Raw genomic sequence first — 20,720 nt, 5'->3', positions numbered from 1 at the left:
CAAAGTAGATGCTAGCGGAGCAGGCGAATCAATGCAGGCGGCGATACCCGATATTGCGTTGGGAAAAGGTTGGCCGGCGACCACCGAATGGTTTTAGTAAAAAGATGGCTGCGTAAATGCGGTGGACCAGAGGGTACGAGAGATAACGGAGAGACGAAAAAAAGAAAAGAAAGAAGTCTGGGAAAAAGAAAAAGAAAGAAATTGAAACACAGCTGCGCCGGGAGACGATGCCGGGTCACTCAGCAGGTAGATGTAATAAAGCCCACCGGTCCAGAAAGGGAGCTCGGTCAGTTGGGGAGCCCTAGATATAAAGGACAGCTGGCGAACGTGACCAACGCCACAAAATACAGACAGATACACAGGTTACCCGGTCAGACCTCGACAGCCAAAGGGAGAAGAGAGAAGAGAAGAGAGGAAGAGAAAAGATGAGATGAGACGAGAGGATAGAGACGACGCAGTTGGTGCTTGGCATGCGCCGTTCCGATTGCCGCAGACGACAAGTAGTCTCGAACGGGATCCCACAAGGGCTTTTGGTGACCGTGCCTGGAAGTGCCTGCAGCAGTAGGATCAACGAGCCAGAATTGCCGGGGTGGTTCAGCAGGGGTTTGTGGACGGGATGAGCGCCAACGGGGGGGTCAGTCGATGTGAGAAGGAGGTTTTTTTTTCAGGGCTCGTTTGGTTTTGGTTTTGGTTTGTTTCGGTTTGTTTTGGCTTCAGTTGGATTGGGGTCGTTTCTGGTTTGGGGAGCGCAGCAGCAAGGGCTTTGCTCGACGCTCGACCAGGGGCTGATAGAGATGCGGATGGAGATGCGGATGGAGATGGAGATGCAAAAATGAATCTAACGACTGCTCCGTACATGCACTGATCAATGTGTTCGCACGCCGGAGGTCCAAGCGCAGGCCCCAGCTGGGCTTAAAAAGGAGAGCGAAAAGGCTAGCAAGATCCGAGTCAATCCAGTGTCGCTAGCAGCTCACCGGCGCCGTGTTGATGATGCATCCAATGCAATGCATGCGAGTTCGATGCTGGCGGCAAAAACTTTTTTTTCCCCTGCAGTTCCATTATTTTTTGTGCTCCTGGTGCTTTTTGTGTGCGGCCAACTCCAGTGCTAGTTTAGGAGCTGGAGTCGCGCGAGCAGCTCCCCCGTAGGTTGAGGTCCAGCCCAGCTTTCCGCTGCTAATGCTAATGCTAGGGAACCCTAGCAGTCGGTGCCAAACGGTAGTGGCTCTGCTTAATGGATGGATGGGGATGGGATGGGATGGCAGAAGGGGGCTTGCATGCATGTACCGGTACATCTGCGCGTTGGTGGGACGGCCTTTAGGAGATGGCGGGGCAGCGTCTTTGCGTGCGGGACCGTACTGGACAGTGCTGGATGTGCAGACCATTTGTAGACCTTGCCGCAGGCTGCCAGCATCATGCAACGGATCCAGGCCCGGCCAGGTACCAGTACATGGCGCAAGTCCCTTGGCGCTGGAAAAGCGGCGTGTCCAGCCAACTGGATGTGGGCAAGAGCCACTGGCCTCAGCTGCGGCAAGGGCATGTGCCTGTCGTCGACCTGGATGTAAATGTGATGAGATGAATCTCCAGCTGCCATCAGCTCATGTCTGTCATTTGCAATTACAATCAAGTACCGGTACCAGGATAAACCAAGTCAAGTCTCGGAGCTCAATCATCACGAGGACATGCGTGGCAACAAATAATCAACACGATACATGTATCAATACTCGTACAGCACAGCAGCCAGCCCGGGGCGGTGCAGGCAAAAAAAGACGACGACAGCGGCATCGGCCAAGACTTGAGGCGTCTCTGTGTCGCTGGCTCTCGGCACCACAAGACCCGCCTTGCGACATCCAAGCATCGAGAGACCCAACATCTGGACCGGACTAACAAGCGCCATCAATGCCTCTGGATCAACCACAAAGACATGCTAGGAGCGAGTACCTCCCTAGCAGCGGTGCTAGGACTTGCTGCTGAACTTGAGCTGAGAGTACATTGCTTTCACCTACGACATAGTGGTGCTACTTTTCAAAGTTCTACCAAGTGTGTGTCTGTCGGTGGCGCTGAACTAGAAGGGCCTGGCATCTCAAGCACAAGACACAAGATATACTACACGTCGGGCCAGAGGTTATTTGGACCAATGTCTGTGCGGAGCTCGACTAGTGTTGGCCGCAGCCCTGCTCCGTGCAGATGGACGGCGATCCCCCTTCAGACGTCGGCAGTAAAGATGCGTGTGCGGTGCTAGGAAAGGACCAAACGTCGCTGATCCATGGATCCTACGGTACGGTACTGTGCCGTACGCACGACCATTCATCCCTTGGAGCCAAGAGATGCCGTTGGTAATACTGCTGCTACAGTGCTCCGTAGCCTACATGCCGCTTTCTGGCCTGGATGGACGGTGCCTGTGCTGACCTTACCCGACTTGTCTGGTCTGGTGTGGTCTGGCCTGACCTTGCCTCAAAAAGAGACAAGTTTCCGTCTTGATGCTCCTGCATTGCCGTCGTCGCAACGCATCACATCGCAACGTCCAAAGAAAGGCAGGTCGCGTTGCGCTAATGCTCGAGCCTACATAGCGTCTTATCCCCGGCCGAGATAGATACGTTGGGGGCCAGAGCGGGAACTGGAGAAAAAAAGATGGGAGAAAAAAAAGCAAAAAAGAGGCGTCAGCACTCATTCTAGTCAAAATGTCATTGCTGATGCGCTACTCCAGTATTACTACCTGGAACGCATGCTCGTGCGAGCCGCTCGCGCCCATCTCCCAAAATTGTCGTCCGATCACTCACAAGAGAGAGAAAGGGGAGGGGGAGGATTCTCTCTGCACTAGCACAACGAACAAACAAAACAGTCCAAGCGAACAACAGACAAGTCGGCTAACGCACGAAAAAAATGGACTCGAGCATGACGGGCCAAGTCGGCTTTTCTTCCGCATCCCAACTATCATCGAGCCCCTGCCTCGCCCTAGCATAGCGTTGTCCTGGAGCCCCCAGAATCGATAAACGAAACCCAAGCGCCTTTGGCATCTTTGTCCGCAAGCCGAAGCCGTGTGTTTGAGACTTGTCGCGGGCCCGAAACTTGGTCCTTTTGCGAGCCTGCGTGTGTGCGGACTCCCGTGCTCTCGCAACGAGATGGCTTATGCAACTCTTCTTTCTGCTTCTTCGGCTCCGCGCCTACCTGTCAAAAGACCAACTTCTAACGCCACAACGCCATCGACAAGGACCCCGTCTCGCCAACCCCATCTTCTCCTTTTGTCTCCGGCAATTAGTGACCGAGCCCTGTGCTAATTGCCTGACAGAAAGGAGAAGGAGACACAATCTTCCCTTGGCCGATCTGACCCCAAGCATAACACCGGCAATTTAACAACCCAGCATTACGGAATGCAAACGCGGAATACGGGTGCCCACGGAATACGGAAAGCACAGATAGTAATTGGCCGTCCCCTTTGCCTGGCATCACGGAGACAACTCATAATCCCAGTCCCTCGCTACCGCCAGCTTAAAAATCTCCGCTTAATTACGGAGCGATGCTGGCATGTTGGCACTTGATAATCACATTACTCGACAACTATGTATAGAGTGTCCAGTGTTCGTATTGTATTTGTGATAGGTCCTATACACTATTTATAGGGAAAAAGGGAAAGCCAAAGCCTAACAAGGCATAACGAATACATCTCACGGCAAACAACGAACCTACTCCTACAGTCCCGTTCAGTTCCCAAGCCCACTAGCAGAGTTGGGATTAGGCCTCGACTTCACAGGCACTCCCGCAAAGGCCCTAACTAAGATCTCTTACACAATAGTCGGGCTTGTGGTTCGCGCCAGTGCCTCACTGGACCGTGATCGACGGGGATGCCGAGATCTAGATGTGCAAGTGGTTGTGCTGACGACAACGTTTCTGGTTAATGGCAAGAGAGTGAGACGGCCCAACTTGATCCAACTGAGCTGACGGCAGGAGAGAGAGAGTAAAGATGACGAATGATGCCACACGCAACACCCCCCCGCTCGTTTCCTTCGTCCAAGGAGGGTTGCATTAGAAATCGTAGCACTTTTTTTTCTCTCTCTCTCGGTGCTAATGCCCGGGGGGGACCCATGGCTGTTTTGCGCTTTCTGCAGTTTCGTTTCTTTCTGCATCTTCTGCGAAGGCGTCCTTCGAGCCCTTCAAGAGTCTCCGCAATAGGACCGGGAGTTTCCCCCCTTCTTACTATGCCCTCCCGCAGTAGCAGTGCTAGTTGGTAGTTTCTCGTAGTTAGGACGATGGCCGTCAATGCCGGCAAGCATTCCCCGGAAGCTCGCCCAATATGATACATCACTCGTTCAAGGGATGGGGAGCCTAATGCTAAATGGACGTGTACTCTGCACTTCTGATGCTCCATACGGGACATGGGGACTGCGAGACTAACAACATGTTGTTGGTAGGTAATAGCTGTAAAGGCCCAATGATGATGCTTGTTCTCGTTGGTGCCCGTTTTGACTTGTGGCTTTTTCACACAGAAGCGATATGCCCGTTGGACGGCGCCCAAATAGCCTAATTGGTCATTGTGAAACCGGGATCCTTTGGGGAAAAGATAACGCTGCTGCTGCACCCTGATAAAGTTGTGAGGAGCCAACAGCAGCAGTGCCCCCGGAACCGACATCCGGCCGGGAAGTCAGTTTGAAAGCATGTGAGGTTTGCCACGTACGGGGAAGATTTCAGTCAACACATTGGTAATGATGGTGGCTTGGACGAGTATTTTTGTTTTATTTCTTGGTGAAAAATCAATCCTTTCTATGCTTTAGCCTGTTTCCGTTCTAGAGCCTTCTCCAATGCTGCTACGCGCTCGTCAATCTTCTTGAACGACCAGCCCTCGAACGCGGGGGGGTAAAGGAAAGGACGGAGATCGAATCGGTGATCGTCCGGTGAATACGAAACCGCGTGATAGCTGTGTTTTTAAAAGAAGAAAGTTAGAAAATGAAAATTAGAAGATCTCTTTGCACACCAATTTCTGGGGGAAAATGGCCGAGGTTCATCTGGCGAGGCTTCGCCTTTTGGCGGCTACCCAGGTTGACACGACGCTTGATCGATCTATGGGCTGTAATGAAGACTTACCTCGGTGTAGCGACGGTTTGCTTGTGCCGACTAATTCATTTTATTAATGCCTTGAATTGTAGATTGGGTGGTTGGAGAAGTTTACGTACTTGATATAGTGATAGAAATGAAACCGCTTGACTTTGTCGGCGATCTCGCGGGGACTTAGTTTTCCGTGGCCGCCCCACTCGTTGAGCAGTCTCAGAAACATGCCGTACGGCCCGAGCTTGTTCTGCTTGCGAAGCGTCTGTCGTTTGATGGTAGGTTAGCTCAGTTCGTGTGGCCTTTGACAGGACTGCTGTACTTACACCGAAGCGGGATAATTCATCATAAGTCATGCCCATGTCGGCTGCGTTCGTCTCGTCAGCTCGAGATCTTTTCTCATTTGTATGTTGAATTTACTTACCTTCATCGCTTTGAACGTAGTTCTCAGTGATGGGTTCGAGTTCGGCCGTGGCTAGTTGCATTGTTAGTAACGACGGCGATGATTTGCGAGCTGGCGAACGTTGACTTACGAATGGCATGATAGAATTCGTCCAAAATGGGCATATCGAAGTTGTTGCTTGCCCAGGTAATGAATCGTTTACTTTAAAAGGAAATATTAGCCATCTCTTGTTTTGGAATGTGCGTTGGCGGTCTGTAAGATGAATGTGGAATATTTTGAGAGTAGCGTCTCATCCAGCATCCCCTTCTTTGAGATCTCGCATTGAAAAAGGACTTACAGATCGGTTTTACTGATGGATCCAATAGGATTGAGATCAGCGGAGCTACAGTCGTATTTGGTGAGATCTAGAACACAACACTATCAGCATACATCTCGCTAAGACAGGACGGCTTCGAAATTACTCACATCCTCGAAGGCATTCATCAACGTTGCTCGATCCAAGAACCAGTAGGCCTCCTCCACCAGGCCGTTGTCGAACCGTCGGCAGCATCTGTGCATAGTAGTAGGCGATTACCATGCGGGATCGGCTCTGGATATTTTGCAAAGCCACTACGTTGACCGTGTTAGCGAATTCATTGAACCCTGACAGCTTCACAGAAAAGAAACACATACAGTTTTCGGCAGCTGATCCTCCGTGAACCTTGAACTTGGGCTCAAATCCAGTGCCTTGTGTAAGCAAGTTCTTCGTGGCGTGGTAAGTATCGTCAATGTTCATATCTGTGTGGTAGCTGCCAATACGTTTGGCGAGATCCTTGGCACGCTGTCGAGTCTCCTTGCTGCTTTGATTGGCCATACCCATATAGACGGTATGGAATATTTGGTTGCAAAACTCCTCTGGTGTATCGGGCAATTTATCAGAGTAGGCAGCAAGTCTCTTAACGTCGGCGATTACGTCCTCATTCCCGTCCTTTACAGCCTGGACAACGAGGCGGCACATACTGTAGACAATGGTGGCCGTGGCGCATGAGTCGATACCTCCTGATAGCGGGACCAAGTAACCTGCAGTTTTGCTTCGTCGCACTTTAGGTTGATGGTTAGTAGATGAGACCAACAATTCGATGATAGAGCTCAAAGTGGTGGGCGCGAAGACTTACAGTAATCCCATAGCCAGCATGCCGGGCCGAGAGCCTACATGATGTTAGCAATAACTCCTTTAGTCTGTCGATAGTATTCGGGTGGGCATTGATATGGCGAGTGAATATCAGGTTAAGAGCACATACAATCTCTTCCTCCGGGAGGTGGTATCTTGCTGGCCTAGGTGGCGTCGGGATCTCAAGGATTCGGAGGGTGTCATGCGTGAGTCGAAAATCGACCTCGATTCTCTCGTATACTGGCGCTTGGGTGGCTTGGAAACCACGAGATGGAGCAAAGCGATATGATCGTACTTCCTCAAGATCGACTGTTGCAACTACCACCTCAACATCCACCAAGCTGAACTGTGCGCCCTGAGCGACGATCTCGCCGTTGACCATGATCATGGAGCAGCCATCGTAGAGCAGACGGTCACCGTCGCAGCCTATAAACTGTTAGCAGAGGGGTTCCAATAAAGTGAAGCTTGGCTTGGACGTGCCTGATTGATTCGCGTAGAGATAGATGCCGCCGTTCTTTCGCGTGGCCTCCTGAATCAAAGCAATACGTTCATTAAGCTTGCGCAAGCTGTGGTGAGATCCTGAGCTGTTTGTGAAGATTTCGACGCCGTTGAGACCCCTGAGGTTAAAAATTAGTGAATGCAAGTGACAGAAAATATTGGTATCTATCACGAAGACCAAGATGCATAACAGCTATGATGGGAGGCTGTTTCTTTCGGAAAGGGGAATACGTACATGTTGATGTGTGGTGCCTGAGGAGTAAAAAGTTCTTCGCAGGTTTCGGCTGCAAGTGTTGTATCATTGAGAGACAAGATAATGTCACCGATAGGCACCTGGCGAACTCCCTGGTGTTCCTGAATTTGAGGAGGAAGGTTGTATTTCTCAACATATCTGGGGCGGTTCCAGGGGGTGAAGAAGCGGTTTTCTCTAAAATTTCTATAGCAAAGGGATCAGCCACTGCCCATACTAGAGCTCCCAGAGGGTGGTTTATGAAGCACCGAGGGGTTCTGAACACTCATGTTGATGAGTGTAAGGCAAGACAGTCTTATTAACTCACCCATCGTTGGCCAAGTAAATCTTGGGACGAAGACACAGCAGCTTGCCATTCAGGATCATGGCACGGCAATTATATCTGCAGCCTCTGTGCATAAGAGGGAGACCAACGTCAATGAGAATGCCATGGAGTGATGTGTCCGTTAGGATTTTGGACAGCATATCCAGGGCATGATCATAGACATCGGATTCAAGAAAGTGGTCGAGACTATCAGTTGCAGTTAGCACTCGGCCGTTTCGGTGTCAACTGAGAAGCACAGCGTAATATCCCAGTAGCAGCCATATTGATGGCGTTAAAGAACCTACCAGCCATAGCCACTGATTTCCAGTTCAGGGCCGGTTCGCAAGGTAGCTCCGGCTTCTTTGGCCTTCAGAATACTCTTGCGAATTCTTGCAAGATTTCCCTCCCAGTCCAGAGCCCACTGGTTGAGGGAGCACGTGGCCAAAGTGATGAGGTTAGCCATTGTGAGCCATCAACAGGAGATGCTGGAGCGTAGATGCTCAAGATATCCCAAGTGACGATATGCCCAAGGTGAGAAAGAAAGAGTAAGAGAAAACAAACAAGGCCCTTTGAGTAAATGGCTTTGGCGATAGCGGGCCCGGTACCAGTATAGCAGCTCTACTAAAAAGAGGGGTGTGACTCTTAGGTATGTTGATCGGCTTACTTAAGGAAGGTTCAAGATGCCGAACAACGCCGACGCATATTATCGGAGCGGCATGACTTTTTTCAAGCTCAAATTATTGGGGAGAAAAGCATTTAAGTACAAGATATGCCAGTGGCAATTATATTTTTAAGCAAGAGTGATTAATCCGTAGAAATGCGAGAGAAGACGGAGAAAACTCTGTGTAGAGGCATTGTCAATTTGCTCGCTGCAATGGAAGTTTATAGAAGCCAACATGAGGGAGAAACCGGCGACGACTGAACTTGAAGAGTTGCGATTTTTCGAGGCAGAATTGCAAAGTCTCATGGAAGCAACTGCATAAGTTCATTGGAGGCATTTATACAAAAATTTCATACTCTCTATGTCTGCACTTCTATCCCCATCCCGCTGGCTACTGCATCCAGCCTGGCGATAGGTGGATCGGGGCGGGACTACACAAGTTATATGCTTTGCATGGAGGATAAGGATGCTCTATTACGAAATTATAAGTAAATCGTGTGTGCTCGCGGATATTGATGGAGTACTAGGCAAGTATACATAGAGCCAAAGGAAAAAAAAGCATCAATTCCTTGCTGACTTCGTAACAATTACGAAAGTGTATTATTGGTAATTTGCAGTCCCGCTTATTTCACCAAACGTCAATTAAACGCATTCGGACGCGCGTTGCCTGCAACTTTACTTGGGGGACGATAAACACCAAACTCAGCACAGATATTGGGATGAGCAGCAATTCTCCGCATGGGCCATGCTACCTACAGACTTAGGTACCTGTGATGGGTGCAATTAGGCGCTGTGTCGCGTGTTGTTGATACATGCACGCGGCTCTTTTCCCCCCCAGCAAGGCGGAGGGAACCTTGTCTTTGGCCCGGGACCAAGGAGATGGAATCCCGGATGGGCACGGATTGCAAGAATAATTCGCCGCCTTGCTCCGGAGTTGCAGGCATACGAGTACAGATACACAAGGCATACCCATGCCTGACTGCTCGGCCCGCTGTGGACTTGGAGGGTGTAGGTGCATTTTCGCACGTAGGTGACATTGCAGCCTCACTCGGTGTTGACGTCTACCGAGTATGCGAAATTGCTGGCTGGCTGGGTGATGACATTGTGCTTGCTGTGTATATCAAAGCCTCCAAGTCGACTGAAGGAATGGCCATGATGAGCTGGCAGGGAGGCGGAGGAAGGGATTTGAAGCAAACACAGCTTTCAGCCTGGATGCCTGACGATCTGATGCTTCTGATTCAGTGATGATGTGGCTGAAGAAAACATATGTTACCATGTGGTTACCGGAGAAGCCTCAACCTAAAAGGTTGCCTCCCGCTATTCCAGCTAATGAGAGTTTCTGCGAGACCAAAGTCAAACCAGTCACGCCTCGAGTTGCGGAATCATGCCCCTTGTGGTGTGAGTGCGGAACGGAGATTGGGCAACGCATGAAATGATAAATAATCTTCAAGGATGGATCAAAAGGATTGGATGGATGAGGATCTGCACCGCCTGACTAACCCACTTCGGCGCATCACCACGTGCAGCCACCACATAACAGGGCTGACAGCGGCGACTTTTGCACCATCCCAATCTACGTCCACGGCAAATTGCGACACCGTGTCCGCCACTATGGACTGCTAGCTGCGTACCCAAGCTTTGCTTTTTCCAATCAAGCTCTCCTTAACTTTCTGTAGCATTTTCCATTCGCATCCGTTCTTTCGCCCAGCTTTTCCATCTTGCTTCATCCCACGACGCTTCTTATATTCCGCTTCAGGTCCTCCGTTGGTTTTCTGCAGCCGCCCGCCTCTTGTGCAACTTCCAACGTCGAACCCCTCCCTCCCGCGAAAGTCCGCCTGCTTTTTCCTCCAAAGCTCAGGCAGATAACGAACACCGAGCACACCTTGCAGCCTTCGGTCGTTAATCACGCGAGCTTGCTGGCAATTCCGCTGCCCCTCGTATCTCTGCGGCTCAGCTTTGTGATACCTTATCGCACAACATCAACCACCATGTCGGCACCTCGGACTCGACGGCGAGCTGCTCAAGAAAAGCTCGAGCATGGCTCTGACGACGACCGCTCCACTGCCGTTGTTGACGGCAACGGCTCAACTCGCGATGCGCCGGAAGCCTCGGATTCTGACGGCGACGAGAACATCTTTCTGTTCTGGCCCAACATTATAGGTACGCGTGCAAACCTGACGATGAGACCCCGTACGGAGGAGAAATCTCGAGAGCATTGCTAATATTTGCTGCGCTGCCAGGCTACTGTCGAATCGTCCTTGCTATTGCCTCTCTATACTATATGCCCCTGCATCCTCGCACGTGCTCCCTGCTCTACAGCGTCTCTTGCTTGCTCGACGCTCTCGATGGATATGCTGCCAGAGCTTTTAACCAGTCGACTCGCTTCGGTGCCGTCCTGGACATGGTCACGGACCGCTGCACCACCTCGTGCTTGTTGGTTTTCCTGTCTTCGGCCTTTCCGCGATGGGCCATCATCTTCCAGGGCCTGATTGCGCTCGACTTCTCCAGCCACTACATGCATATGTATGCCACTCTGGTTGTTGGAGGCTCCGACTCGAGCCACAAGAACATCGACAAGAGCCAGAGCTGGCTGTTGAACTTGTACTACACCAACAAGGTTCGCATACCCTCCTGCCACTAGTTCCCCCGCCATCGAGGCTTGCTGTACTGACTGAAACGCTGTTCTAGACCGTTCTCTTCGTCTTCTGCTTATTCAATGAAGTCTTTTTCATTGCGCTGTACCTCCTGTCCTTCTCCTCGCCCCTCCTCTCGCCCCACCTCATCAAGAGCGTGGAGGAGACCAGCGGTGGCCAGATCCAGCCCGGCGTCCCCGTCAACACCTCTCTCCTCCGACAAATGTTCCCCGATCCCTTCAGCGCCGCAGCTCTCGAGATTGCCCGAGCGAACAAGATGGATTCCACCCTCCCCTGGATCATCACCGGTATCAGCTTCCCAATCATGCTTGCCAAGCAGATCATCAATGTGGTTCAGCTGGTCAAGGCGAGCAGGTGGCTTGCTGAGGTTGACATTAAATCACGAAAGGCAAAGGGCCTGAACAAGAAGGCCAGAAAGGCTTAAATCGAACCGCGATAAGGAATAGACAATAATTCGCTGCCCACGAATCCAGCTGGACAGCGGACGCAGCTATCAACGCATTATCGTGAAAGGAATAGGTTGTTAGTATGGAAGCTGAAGAGCCATACTTTTGAAGGCGGTTAATAATTTGTATTGACAGCATGGAGGTCAAACTTTGTTTATCATCTGGGGTAGAAACGAGGTAGGCCACTCTACCTCTTTCAGCCCCTTTTTCTCTCACACACAACAATGGGTGTTGTCTTGGTGGATCTCACACAGCGCTGTGCAGCTGTTAATATTTGCATGGCTTGGCGCAAACGGAGGGGAAGGACTCAACAACAGGGGATGGGGCGGGTCGTGAACTGCCTTCATCCGTATATCGGTATTGGCAGATAGGCTGAAGGGATTTTTAAAAAATAAATATTCAAAATTCAAAGGGGGGTATTTGGGAAGGGAGTGCTTATGGGCATCCTATTTTATTTTATATAGTTTTCTTTGTTCACCTTTCTTAGCGCTGTAGGATGCTATTGTTCCTATCCTCTGTCCTCCCCCTTGTCTCCTTTTTCTTCTTCTTTTTATCTCCCCAAGTTTCTCGCTGTATATATCTTCCTCTTTTCGTCTTCCTTTCTTTTGGTTATTCTCTTTAATCTTGGTAGAACAATGGTGTTATCCCATCAGTTAAAATACGAAGAAAACATTTGTGTTGTGGACGCAAAAAAGTCTACAAAGTTCACAAAAAGCAGCTCAGTATGAGAAGGATCTATAGTTTGGGGTATCTCAAAGTTTCTTCCATTTCAACAAAAAAATCATTATACGGCGTGAGATTATATAGCTTCATATTTTGTACTCCTCCACACCAAGCACGTCAAAACTCCATCTACTCCTCACAAAATTCCTCCTCTTCTCAGCTTCTCGAAATAGCGCCTCCGGAAGCATCATTGCTCGATGAGACTGCGGCTCTGGACTCATCGCCATTGGTAGCATTGGATGTCTCGGTGACTTCAGAGTTTTCGACGATGCGGGTGACCTCAAGGGGGACGAGCTCCAGGGGAGTGGAAAGACCGTACCAGGCGACGACGATGACACCAAGGACACCGGTGAGGCAGCTGAAGACGAGGGCAACAATACCACGGGGAGTGAAGCTGAAAGAGCAATGTCAGAATATAGCATTCAAACAGAGAGGATAAAACTAGACTTACCCGCCGGGGATGGTTTTAGGGGCCCTATTCTCGCCAGTAAGGTCGAGGAAGTCGACAGTGTTGGCAGCAGCATTGCCCTTGGAGGGGGTACCAGCGGCGTCACAGACGGCCAGATGGTCATCAGGGATAGTGAACTGCTTCTGGATTTCAAGAGGAGCCTCGATGAAAGTGGCGAGCAGCCCAGAGGCGACGTGCCACTCAATGTGGCAGTGGAAGAGCCAGACACCTAGTAAATCGGGTTAGAAACAAGAATGGAGAGACGGCATTGGGGAAATGTCTGGGAGAGGCACATACCAGGGTTATCAGCCTTGAAGCGCATAACAATGTTGCCATTGGGCCAGATGACAAGCGTATCTCGACGCATGGGCACGCTAGGGTAGTCACTCTCGGAGAGATTCTCATCCTCAAAAGTACCGGCTTCTTCCTCAGAGCGGTGAATGGCCTGGAAGGCGTGGCCGTGAAGATGGAAGGGATGGCGACCAGAATCAAGGTTGTTGACGACAATCTGAACGATCTCGCCCTTCTTCAGGACAAACGGATGAGTGAACTCGCCATAGACGGCAGCGTTGTCGGCGAGGTCGCCGGTGGACATGGCAGTGTACAGGGAGGGAACCTTGGGCTTGGTGTAAGTGATGTTGTTGAAGAAGGCATAGTTCTTTCCGTCGCGAAGGTTGTCCATGATGACATCGAGCTCGACGACCTGGTCCGGCTCGGGCAGTAGCTCCATCATGTCATATGGCACAAGCGTCATATCGTCAAAGGGGTTGAGCTCGTCGACAAGGGCAGGCTCAGGAAGAGTAGCCTTGGAGTCGTAGGTCAACCAACCAGTGACGTTGTAGTTGAGATCATCTGGCAGAGTGTCAAAGAGGGTCTATAGACTAATTAGCATTGTGACGCGCTGCTGAAGTGCTGCTTGCTGGGCAATTGCTTACAGTGTCCATGCTGGAGACAATGGGGAAGTTGGCAGATGTGTCGTTCTTGGTGGTGAGGAGGAAGCTGACTCGCTGAGCAGCAGAAATGTAGACCATGTCAGCCTCAGCAGCCTCGGTGTAAATACCGTCGACCTCAACGATGCGCATGGTATGTCCCTCGATCCAGAGGTACTGGCCGGCAAAGGCACCAATGTTGATGACTCGGAACATGTAGGTTGTGTTGGGCTCGACAGGGACAGTCAAGTTCTGGGTTTCATTCATGAGCGCCGCCTTGGGCACCGGTTCAGCACCAGTCGGGTTGTTCTTGGTCAAAAACCGCGGAAGAAGAGTTTGCATCTGGTCATGGTACCAGTCCGAGAGGGTCAGGACAAGTTCATGGTCAACTTCCTTGCGGTAAGGGAACTTGGGGTCGTGAATGACGAGAGGACCGCGAAGACCATCAGGATACTGCGCATTGTGGTGAGAGTGGTACCAGTATGTGCCGGGTTGGTCAATCTGTGGATTTTCAGTCAGAATGCTTTCTTATCTAGAATAATAACGAAACATCGCAAGTCTTACAGTAAAGTCGTATTTGAAGGAGTGACCGGGCGGAATATCGCACTGAGACACACCGACAGGGCCGTCCATGTGTGTGGTGCCATTCATGAAGAGGCCGTGGAAATGCAGCGAGGTCGACTGGTTGCCAAGCTGGTTGTTGACATTGATGACGATGCGATCGCCAACATTGGCCTCAATGCGAGGAATAGGCCACTGATTGTTGATGCCAATGACGGGACGCGCAAACGCTCCGTCTGGGTTGGCCGTGACCCAAGTGATGTTGAAGTCATAGTTGACGGTGGCCGCACTGGCGAGGCCCAGAGAGGCAGCGAACAAGGCCGCCGCTCGCGTGAAGCTATTCATGGCTGCTGAATGGTTTCACTTGCTGGGTAGTCTGGAGAAGCCAGCTCTCTCTCTCTCGTCTCCGGGACAGAGCAGACGGTTAAGAAGGGCTGAAGGGGGAGGAAGAGAAGAGATGAGGAGGGAGAGACTGGGGGAAGAGGAAGAGGAGAAGAAGAGGCGGCAGAATCAGGTAGGAGGGTACCGACCGGCTTCACCCTGGATAGCCTCGAATTTCCGGGACGTCGCCGAAAATCAGCTGCTGAAAATGTTGAGGCGCTTCCGATTATCGCATCACAGATTGATAAAACGCAACTGGGTGGGCAATGGATGACATGCTAGCCCGCAACTCTTGCCCCACACCCACGCAAAGCCACGGCTATAATCGTGCTGGAGAATCGAACCGGATGATTTTGTCTTGTTTCGTTTCAATTTCGGTTTCTGGCCGCTGTTGACGCACGGATCGGCGCTGCAGTTCCTCCGGCTGGCTGCACCGAGGACCCATCACAAGACAAAATAAGAAACAGAGGCTCGCAGAAACAAGGATCATGCATACAAATAATCTACACAACTTTGCGGTGTTTGTTTGCCTAGCGGGCAGCAGCCCTCGGCTCAAAGCCGCAAGTTTACAGGTTACTGTTATTCGACATGCCTGTCCTGTAGTCACAATCCACCCACTACGTGCTAGGTAGAAGAGCTGCAGCTGCCACTAGACAAGCAAGAGAAAAAAAAAAGAAAAAGAGCCGGACAAGCATAAAACCTTGGCTGAATTGGACCCTGTGATTGGACAGTGAAGAACGCTAAGAGACCACGGCAGTCCACCCATGGCTCAGCAGGCCAATGAATGACTCAGTAGGAGCGGGGCAGAGACTGATGGTGGACTGATTGATAATCTTTAGTGTGATCAGATAAGATGATCAGAAGCTGGGCTTTTTTTTTCTTTCCGTTGGCCTAAACGGGGCAACTTACGAAAATGGCGCGCAAAGAATTGTCAGTTGGAAGGATGAAAGCAAACCGTAATGGGGCCATGAAAGAAATTTTTCGTTTTCGGTTGATGCAAGGGGGGAGAGGCTGGAATACGGCTGCAGTTTAGGTGAGCCGTCCGTGTATGTAGCTGAAATTTAGTGCGTGATAGGAACCGCCTCTTCTAACCCACTTGAGAGTATAGGATTTAAGCATGTGCAAGCTGGCCATCACCACTAAATACATACAAGATAGGCATATGAAGGTATCTACATATAGGCAAGATGTCCAAGATAATCGGCAAAACTTGGCCAAGAGATAGGGCTCAACACCATATTCACCGATCAGATAACTCCGCTTGGCGCCCAGTTTCTCCTCTGCATCCACCTCGGCCTCATTTTTACCGACGCTTTCCCTGCACTACCACCTCCCTCCAAAAGCACAAGCACAAAGGCTCCATCACCCATCACCATCCTAGTTTCAGCCTCGGCGCTTTACTTTGCCCTTAGCCCATCCCCATGCATATGATACGCGGGTTTTATTTCCCATTGATCCCTCTTTAGCCGTTCTATTTCCTTATTTCCTCTGCCAATGTCGGAAACCGAGTACTAGCCCAAAAGACCCCTGCAAACCCATAAGGAAATTTTTTCCTCGTTTTTTCTTCGTTGGGGTCATTCGACCCATGATCACGGCTGGCTAGTGGAGGGGCGGGGCCTTCACACGCTTCAAAAAAGCAAACTTCTTGACAAACTTCCCCATCAAGCTTATCTGATCCGAGTCGGACCAAGCGACCCGGCTGTTGAATTGGGCCGGCTGGAGACTGACATCCTTCACCATTTTCTGTGGCCTTATTGCTGGCCGACACCGCCGACTTCCTCCGTCTCGTTCATAGCCTTTGTATGAGTCGATATCCCCTCGCCTCTTCCCATCTCCCTTTCTTCCCTCTTCCGCGTGCTCTCTCCCATCATCCTTTCGTCTTTGCTCGCGATAGTGAAGTGCTTCCACAATGGCCAAGGACGTCTTTTCAGTCCCCGTCTTCCTCGTCGTCTTTCGAGAGACGCTGGAGACGGTCATCATCGTCTCTGTCCTGCTCGCTTTTTTGAAGCAGACGCTTGACGGCCCCAATGCCGACCGCAAAGTATACAAGAAATTGCGAGCGCAGGTAAGAAGTGCAATTTTCTCTACTTTTCTGATTTCCTAGGCTGGAATCCGCTTCATGCTAATACACCAGCTATAGATCTGGATTGGCGTCGCAACTGGCTTCCTGCTATGCATGATCATTGCCGCCGCCCTCATCGGCGTCTTCTACACCGTCGGCTCAAACACCTGGGACAAGAGCGAGCAGTACTACGAGGGCGCCTTTTCCCTCGTCGCCTCCATCATCATCACCATCATGGGCGCCGCGCTGCTCCGCATCGGCAAGATGCAGGACAAGTGGCGCGTCAAGCTCGCCAAGGCCATTGAGTCGCCCATCAAGTTCAACTCGAACCGAGGATGGATCTCTCAGGCGCTGGAGAAATACGCCATGTTTTTCCTGCCTTTCATCACCGTCCTGCGTGAGGGTATCGAGGCGGTTGTGTTTATTGCTGGTGTGACTTTCTCGGCTCCGGCGTACGCTGTGCCTCTTCCTGTTGTCATTGGTCTCATGGTCGGTTCTGTCGTCGGATATCTCTTGTACAAGTAAGTGAAGCCTTTTGTTTTTTTCTACCATTGGGCGATGGAGAGAACTGGGTCTAATACGTGATTATAGGGGAGGTTCATCAACGAAGCTGCAGTACTTCCTTGTCGCATCCACTTGCTTGCTGTATCTCGTTGGTGCCGGTCTGTTTTCACGTGCCGTTTGGTCCCTTGAGCAAGGAAAGTGGAACAAGATTGTCGGCAGCGACGCCTTCGAGCTTGGCTCTGGCCCTGGATCATACGATATTGACAAGATTGTGTGGCATGTCAACGTAAGTAGCGCATCCATCAGGCAGACAGACAAACAGAGAGGACAGCCAGGCTAACAATGACTCCCCAATAGTGCTGCAACCCCAATGTGCCCAACAATGGCGGCTGGGGCATCTTCCAGGCTATCCTTGGCTGGACCAACTCTGCCACCTACGGTTCCGTCATTTCATACAACCTCTACTGGGTATTCGTCATGGCCTCGTTTATCCTCATCAGGTTCCACGAGACCAAGGGACGATGGCCCTTCCAGAAGGCCAAGCCCGCCGTGCCATTTGACTCAGAGGCCCGCAGCGGAAGTGAGAGCAACGATGGCGCTGTTGACTCTAAGAACGTCAACGTGTCGGAGAAGACTACAACTCTTAACTAAAGGGGAGAAAAGATGTAGCGGTGGATGGTATAAGAGGAACACGCTGCTGTGATGTACATGATATCATATACAAGTGTTCTAAACTCTGTCCTCCGATAAGGTTAACCATAATGAACATGATAAATATACCCTCATTCAACATTCTATGGATTCGTTGTGCTTAAAAGGGAAATATAAAAAAAAAAGAGAAAATTCCAAGTTACATTGTCCCATTGCCAGCATACCTATACATGCTCAATCCCAAATCTGCCCAATGGTCAATACACGTACCAGACGCCAACGTAAGACCTTTGTTCCTGTCCAACCGCCTGCTAGACCTCAGGCGTCCAATCCCAGGAACTCGCCGTAAAAAGGCTTTTGGACACTCTGTCAGTATACATGGCGCCTTCGTAACGAAGACGCTGATCATTAGCCACCGCCCTGGTAAAGACGAACTTTGAGCCTTCATAGTCATCTTCCGGTGGTCGGCTGTCTCGAAGTATTGTCCACGACACCTCGGAACGACGCTTCTTCCAGTCAGCATGAGCGATGGAAGTGCCACTAGCAGACAACATGGCTCGGATATAATCGATGATTGGCTCTATGCGGATTCTGAGCCCGCAGTTTGTGTGGTGTTTGTCGATCTGATAACTGGGGCTTTGTTTCAGGGTAGCGAGGAGCTCGTCGATGTTGATCATGGCACCGTCAGGCACTGACATCAAAGACGACGAGGTGAAGTCGACCAAGAACAGCAAGTTCTTGGATGTTAGGAACTTGATCATCTGGCCGAGCTGGAAAGAGTCACATGCTGCGCTGGAGTCGTATCCGAGCTTGCATTGTCGATCCTTGGAGCAGTACAGGTCAAGAAAGTGTCGTTGAACAGACGCAATGGTGTTCAAGACACATTCTCTCCGATATTGCAATTCCTCTGTAATTTGTTAGTTGGCTTTTTGGTGTTCCAGTGATTGATATCTCAATGGATCATGACTCACCCTCGATGCCATCGGGCAAATGCCACCACGCAGCTGTAAGCTCCTCATGTTCATCATTATACTCGCTCCACAGGCAAGATCCTCGGGTAATCAGCTCTCGCGCTGCCTGGTGTAGCTTCATGCCGTTTCCAAGAAGCCATGACACGAGAATTTTCTCGCGAAGCGTCTGCTCAACATCGGTAGTCCGGCCATTCTCGTCGGTATAGTTCCTCGTGGTTGTCACTGGCCAGCGGATCCCGTTAAGAGAGCGGGCCACGGCGGTGATGCAGTCGAAGCGGTCTGCCAGAATAGCCATGGTAGCCACCTCTGGCATGGCCGCTCTCGCCACCTTGACCGGTTTCTGGTGGATGATCCTCAGGATATCTTCGAATGCGTGCTCGCGACCCGCCGCCTTGGTGGCCTCGTCGTCATCCGTGATGGTGATCCATGGCAGGTCTGCGGCGTCTGCCTCCGCCGGCTTGATCTTTCTCGCCGCAAGCTTCTTGTGTGCCTCCTTGATGAGGCCGGCCTCCCGGAATTGCGAGTTGGACAGCAGGTTGGCAAAGTACTGCGAGTGCTTCTTGAGGGCGTCCTGGCTGACTCGATACGCAACCCGGACCTTCGTCTTGAGCGCCGGCTGGGGGGCACTGCCGGGCTTCTTTGGCGCATAGGCCGTTGCTTTACGGGACTTCTTGAGCGTCTCCTTTGACGTTTCGAAGGTCACGTCTAGCACGATATCGCCGGCATCGGCGACGGCGATGACATCTGGGCGCTCTACTTTGGGGCGTAGTGCAACAACTGCTGCTGCTTCTGCCTCTGGCTCTGCGGGTGCTGCCGCAGACTCGCCCATCCTTCAAACAGAAACGACACTATCGACATACAAGAATACAGGCAGCGAAGCAGAAGCAGAAACAGAAACAGCAGTCAAGGACAGGACAGGACAGAAATACAAATTCTGACGGGCCAGCCAGTCGAGATTTTGCTGAAGCAGCGGAGGACCTGCAGGTACAAGTGTCGTCCAGTAACATCTGAGCGAGTCCCTATCCGGGCCAGTCCCTGATGCCTAAGCCGCATTGCTGGGTACGAGTACATACATGGATCTCTGGAAGTTTTGCAGGTTCCATTTTTATTTTGAATTTTCCCTAGCAAGGCTTCAGTCAAATCACTGACTCGATGCCTTGGGTCAGATCCAAAAGGCGGTTAGTGCCCTCTCGCCGCCGCCGCTGTATGTACATACATGTACCGTAGCATACATGTAGGCTACCTGAATAATGAATAAGCACCGCAAGGCATCAGTCAAACGGGAGTTGAATTGATGGAGGATTACTCAACCGCAAAGGCGTTCTACTTTTGTGTTAGGGGACGGAGGTTAGTGGACAGGCACCAAAGTTACAGCGCTTCCCATCTCCATTCACCACGCTGTATGTACCCCTGCGGGATGCACCGTTTGAGAGCCTGCAGGGGCCCCCGGCATATCAGTCGGAAATGATATCACGCCTGGCGTTGATCTGGCTGCCTCTGCTTTGTTCGGGCCTCGATGCAGGTGCAGGTGGCTTCTCAGGCTGTGCAATTGATCAATGCATCATTCTGAGCATAGGCCTATATACTGCTCCATAAGAATTCAAGTGACGTAGATCATTTCAACAGTGCAGTTTGATTTATGATTTACCAACTGCAGCGAGTCAATGCATGTACATGGAGCTCATTTTAAAGAGCCGCCACTCTATACAAAGTACATGGCTGGGACATTAAAACTCAATGGCACCGGTACCTGGTAGTGGATTCAGTTCAGCCCAACAGCGCACGGCCATGTAAAGTTCCGAGCAAAAGGCTCAACTCGCAGCTACTCAACTTACTCCCTCAAACCATATGCCGCCTCACAACCAATTTGATACTTTCCCGTTCCATTCGTTTGTAACTATTTTATGATTTTCATAAACTTCCCCCTCGCAGCTCGATTACGACTCTATACTTTATCCTTATTTCGAAGCCCTCTAACTACCGCGGACCTTTCTTTGCTGGGCCGAGTGCAACCGTTGGTCTATCCGATTGCTGACCTCTCTGGCTTGAGACTACCATCTTCCTCTGCTTCTCCAACAGCGAGCCCA

At 51.0% G+C, this 20,720-nt stretch overlaps 6 protein-coding genes across 6 annotated transcripts; 2 read left to right on the top strand and 4 right to left on the bottom strand.

Annotated features, from left to right (window-relative positions):
• Window positions 1-958: 958 nt before the first annotated feature.
• M431DRAFT_550937 (hypothetical protein) lies at window positions 959-1,782 on the bottom strand (the record flags this gene model as incomplete). Its single annotated transcript, XM_024921326.1, has 2 exons — window positions 959-1,552; window positions 1,728-1,782. The coding sequence occupies 2 exons, from the start codon at window positions 1,780-1,782 to the stop codon at window positions 1,059-1,061; spliced, it is 549 nt and encodes a 182-aa protein (XP_024776466.1). The 3' UTR covers window positions 959-1,058.
• Window positions 1,783-4,637: 2,855 nt separating this feature from the next.
• On the bottom strand, window positions 4,638-8,213 carry M431DRAFT_386387 (hypothetical protein). Its single transcript, XM_024914755.1, has 15 exons — window positions 7,948-8,213; window positions 7,646-7,849; window positions 7,324-7,524; window positions 7,071-7,207; window positions 6,721-7,016; window positions 6,595-6,628; window positions 6,113-6,520; window positions 5,906-6,049; window positions 5,778-5,844; window positions 5,571-5,641; window positions 5,462-5,512; window positions 5,364-5,404; window positions 5,166-5,302; window positions 5,077-5,106; window positions 4,638-4,909 (listed from the first exon to the last, which is right to left on the bottom strand). The coding sequence occupies exons 1-15, from the start codon at window positions 8,103-8,105 to the stop codon at window positions 4,756-4,758; spliced, it is 2,133 nt and encodes a 710-aa protein (XP_024776465.1). The 5' UTR covers window positions 8,106-8,213; the 3' UTR covers window positions 4,638-4,755.
• Window positions 8,214-10,291: 2,078 nt separating this feature from the next.
• Window positions 10,292-11,381, top strand: M431DRAFT_493263 (hypothetical protein; the record flags this gene model as incomplete). Its single annotated transcript, XM_024917093.1, has 3 exons — window positions 10,292-10,463; window positions 10,544-10,920; window positions 10,992-11,381. The coding sequence occupies 3 exons, from the start codon at window positions 10,292-10,294 to the stop codon at window positions 11,379-11,381; spliced, it is 939 nt and encodes a 312-aa protein (XP_024776464.1).
• A 901-nt stretch (window positions 11,382-12,282) lies between these two features.
• M431DRAFT_80146 (multicopper oxidase) lies at window positions 12,283-14,409 on the bottom strand (the record flags this gene model as incomplete). Its single annotated transcript, XM_024922908.1, has 5 exons — window positions 12,283-12,520; window positions 12,578-12,803; window positions 12,872-13,448; window positions 13,510-14,004; window positions 14,068-14,409. 5 exons carry the CDS (start codon window positions 14,407-14,409, stop codon window positions 12,283-12,285), a joined length of 1,878 nt encoding a protein of 625 aa, XP_024776463.1.
• A 1,945-nt stretch (window positions 14,410-16,354) lies between these two features.
• On the top strand, window positions 16,355-17,662 carry M431DRAFT_493261 (hypothetical protein; the record flags this gene model as incomplete). The annotated part of the gene is made up of 4 exons (XM_024917092.1): window positions 16,355-16,510; window positions 16,586-17,028; window positions 17,099-17,297; window positions 17,369-17,662. The coding sequence occupies 4 exons, from the start codon at window positions 16,355-16,357 to the stop codon at window positions 17,660-17,662; spliced, it is 1,092 nt and encodes a 363-aa protein (XP_024776462.1).
• Window positions 17,663-17,973: 311 nt separating this feature from the next.
• M431DRAFT_518518 (hypothetical protein) lies at window positions 17,974-19,632 on the bottom strand (the record flags this gene model as incomplete). Its single annotated transcript, XM_024920368.1, has 2 exons — window positions 18,634-19,632; window positions 17,974-18,569 (listed from the first exon to the last, which is right to left on the bottom strand). Exons 1-2 carry the CDS (start codon window positions 19,460-19,462, stop codon window positions 17,974-17,976), a joined length of 1,425 nt encoding a protein of 474 aa, XP_024776461.1. The 5' UTR covers window positions 19,463-19,632.
• Window positions 19,633-20,720: the final 1,088 nt, after the last annotated feature.

The sequence above is a fragment of the Trichoderma harzianum genome, assembly GCF_003025095.1.
Source record: "Trichoderma harzianum CBS 226.95 unplaced genomic scaffold M431scaffold_4, whole genome shotgun sequence".
Classification (NCBI taxonomy): Eukaryota; Fungi; Ascomycota; class Sordariomycetes; order Hypocreales; family Hypocreaceae; genus Trichoderma; species Trichoderma harzianum.
The sequence above is the reverse complement of the archived record's forward strand: the minus strand, read 5'-3'. Positions and strand labels throughout refer to the sequence as shown.

Bases quoted from the DNA above. Each gene is read 5' to 3' on its own strand.
- M431DRAFT_386387 (XM_024914755.1), bottom strand. From the start codon at position 8,105: ATGGCTAACCTCATCACTTTGGCCACGTGCTCCCTCAACCAGTGGGCT. The intron at 7,850-7,947 runs GTAGGTTCTTTA...TGCAACTGATAG, and splicing joins GAAATCAGTGGCTATGGCTG to TCTCGACCACTTTCTTGAAT. The intron at 5,107-5,165 runs GTACGTAAACTT...AAAATGAATTAG, and splicing joins CATTTCTATCACTATATCAA to TCGGCACAAGCAAACCGTCG.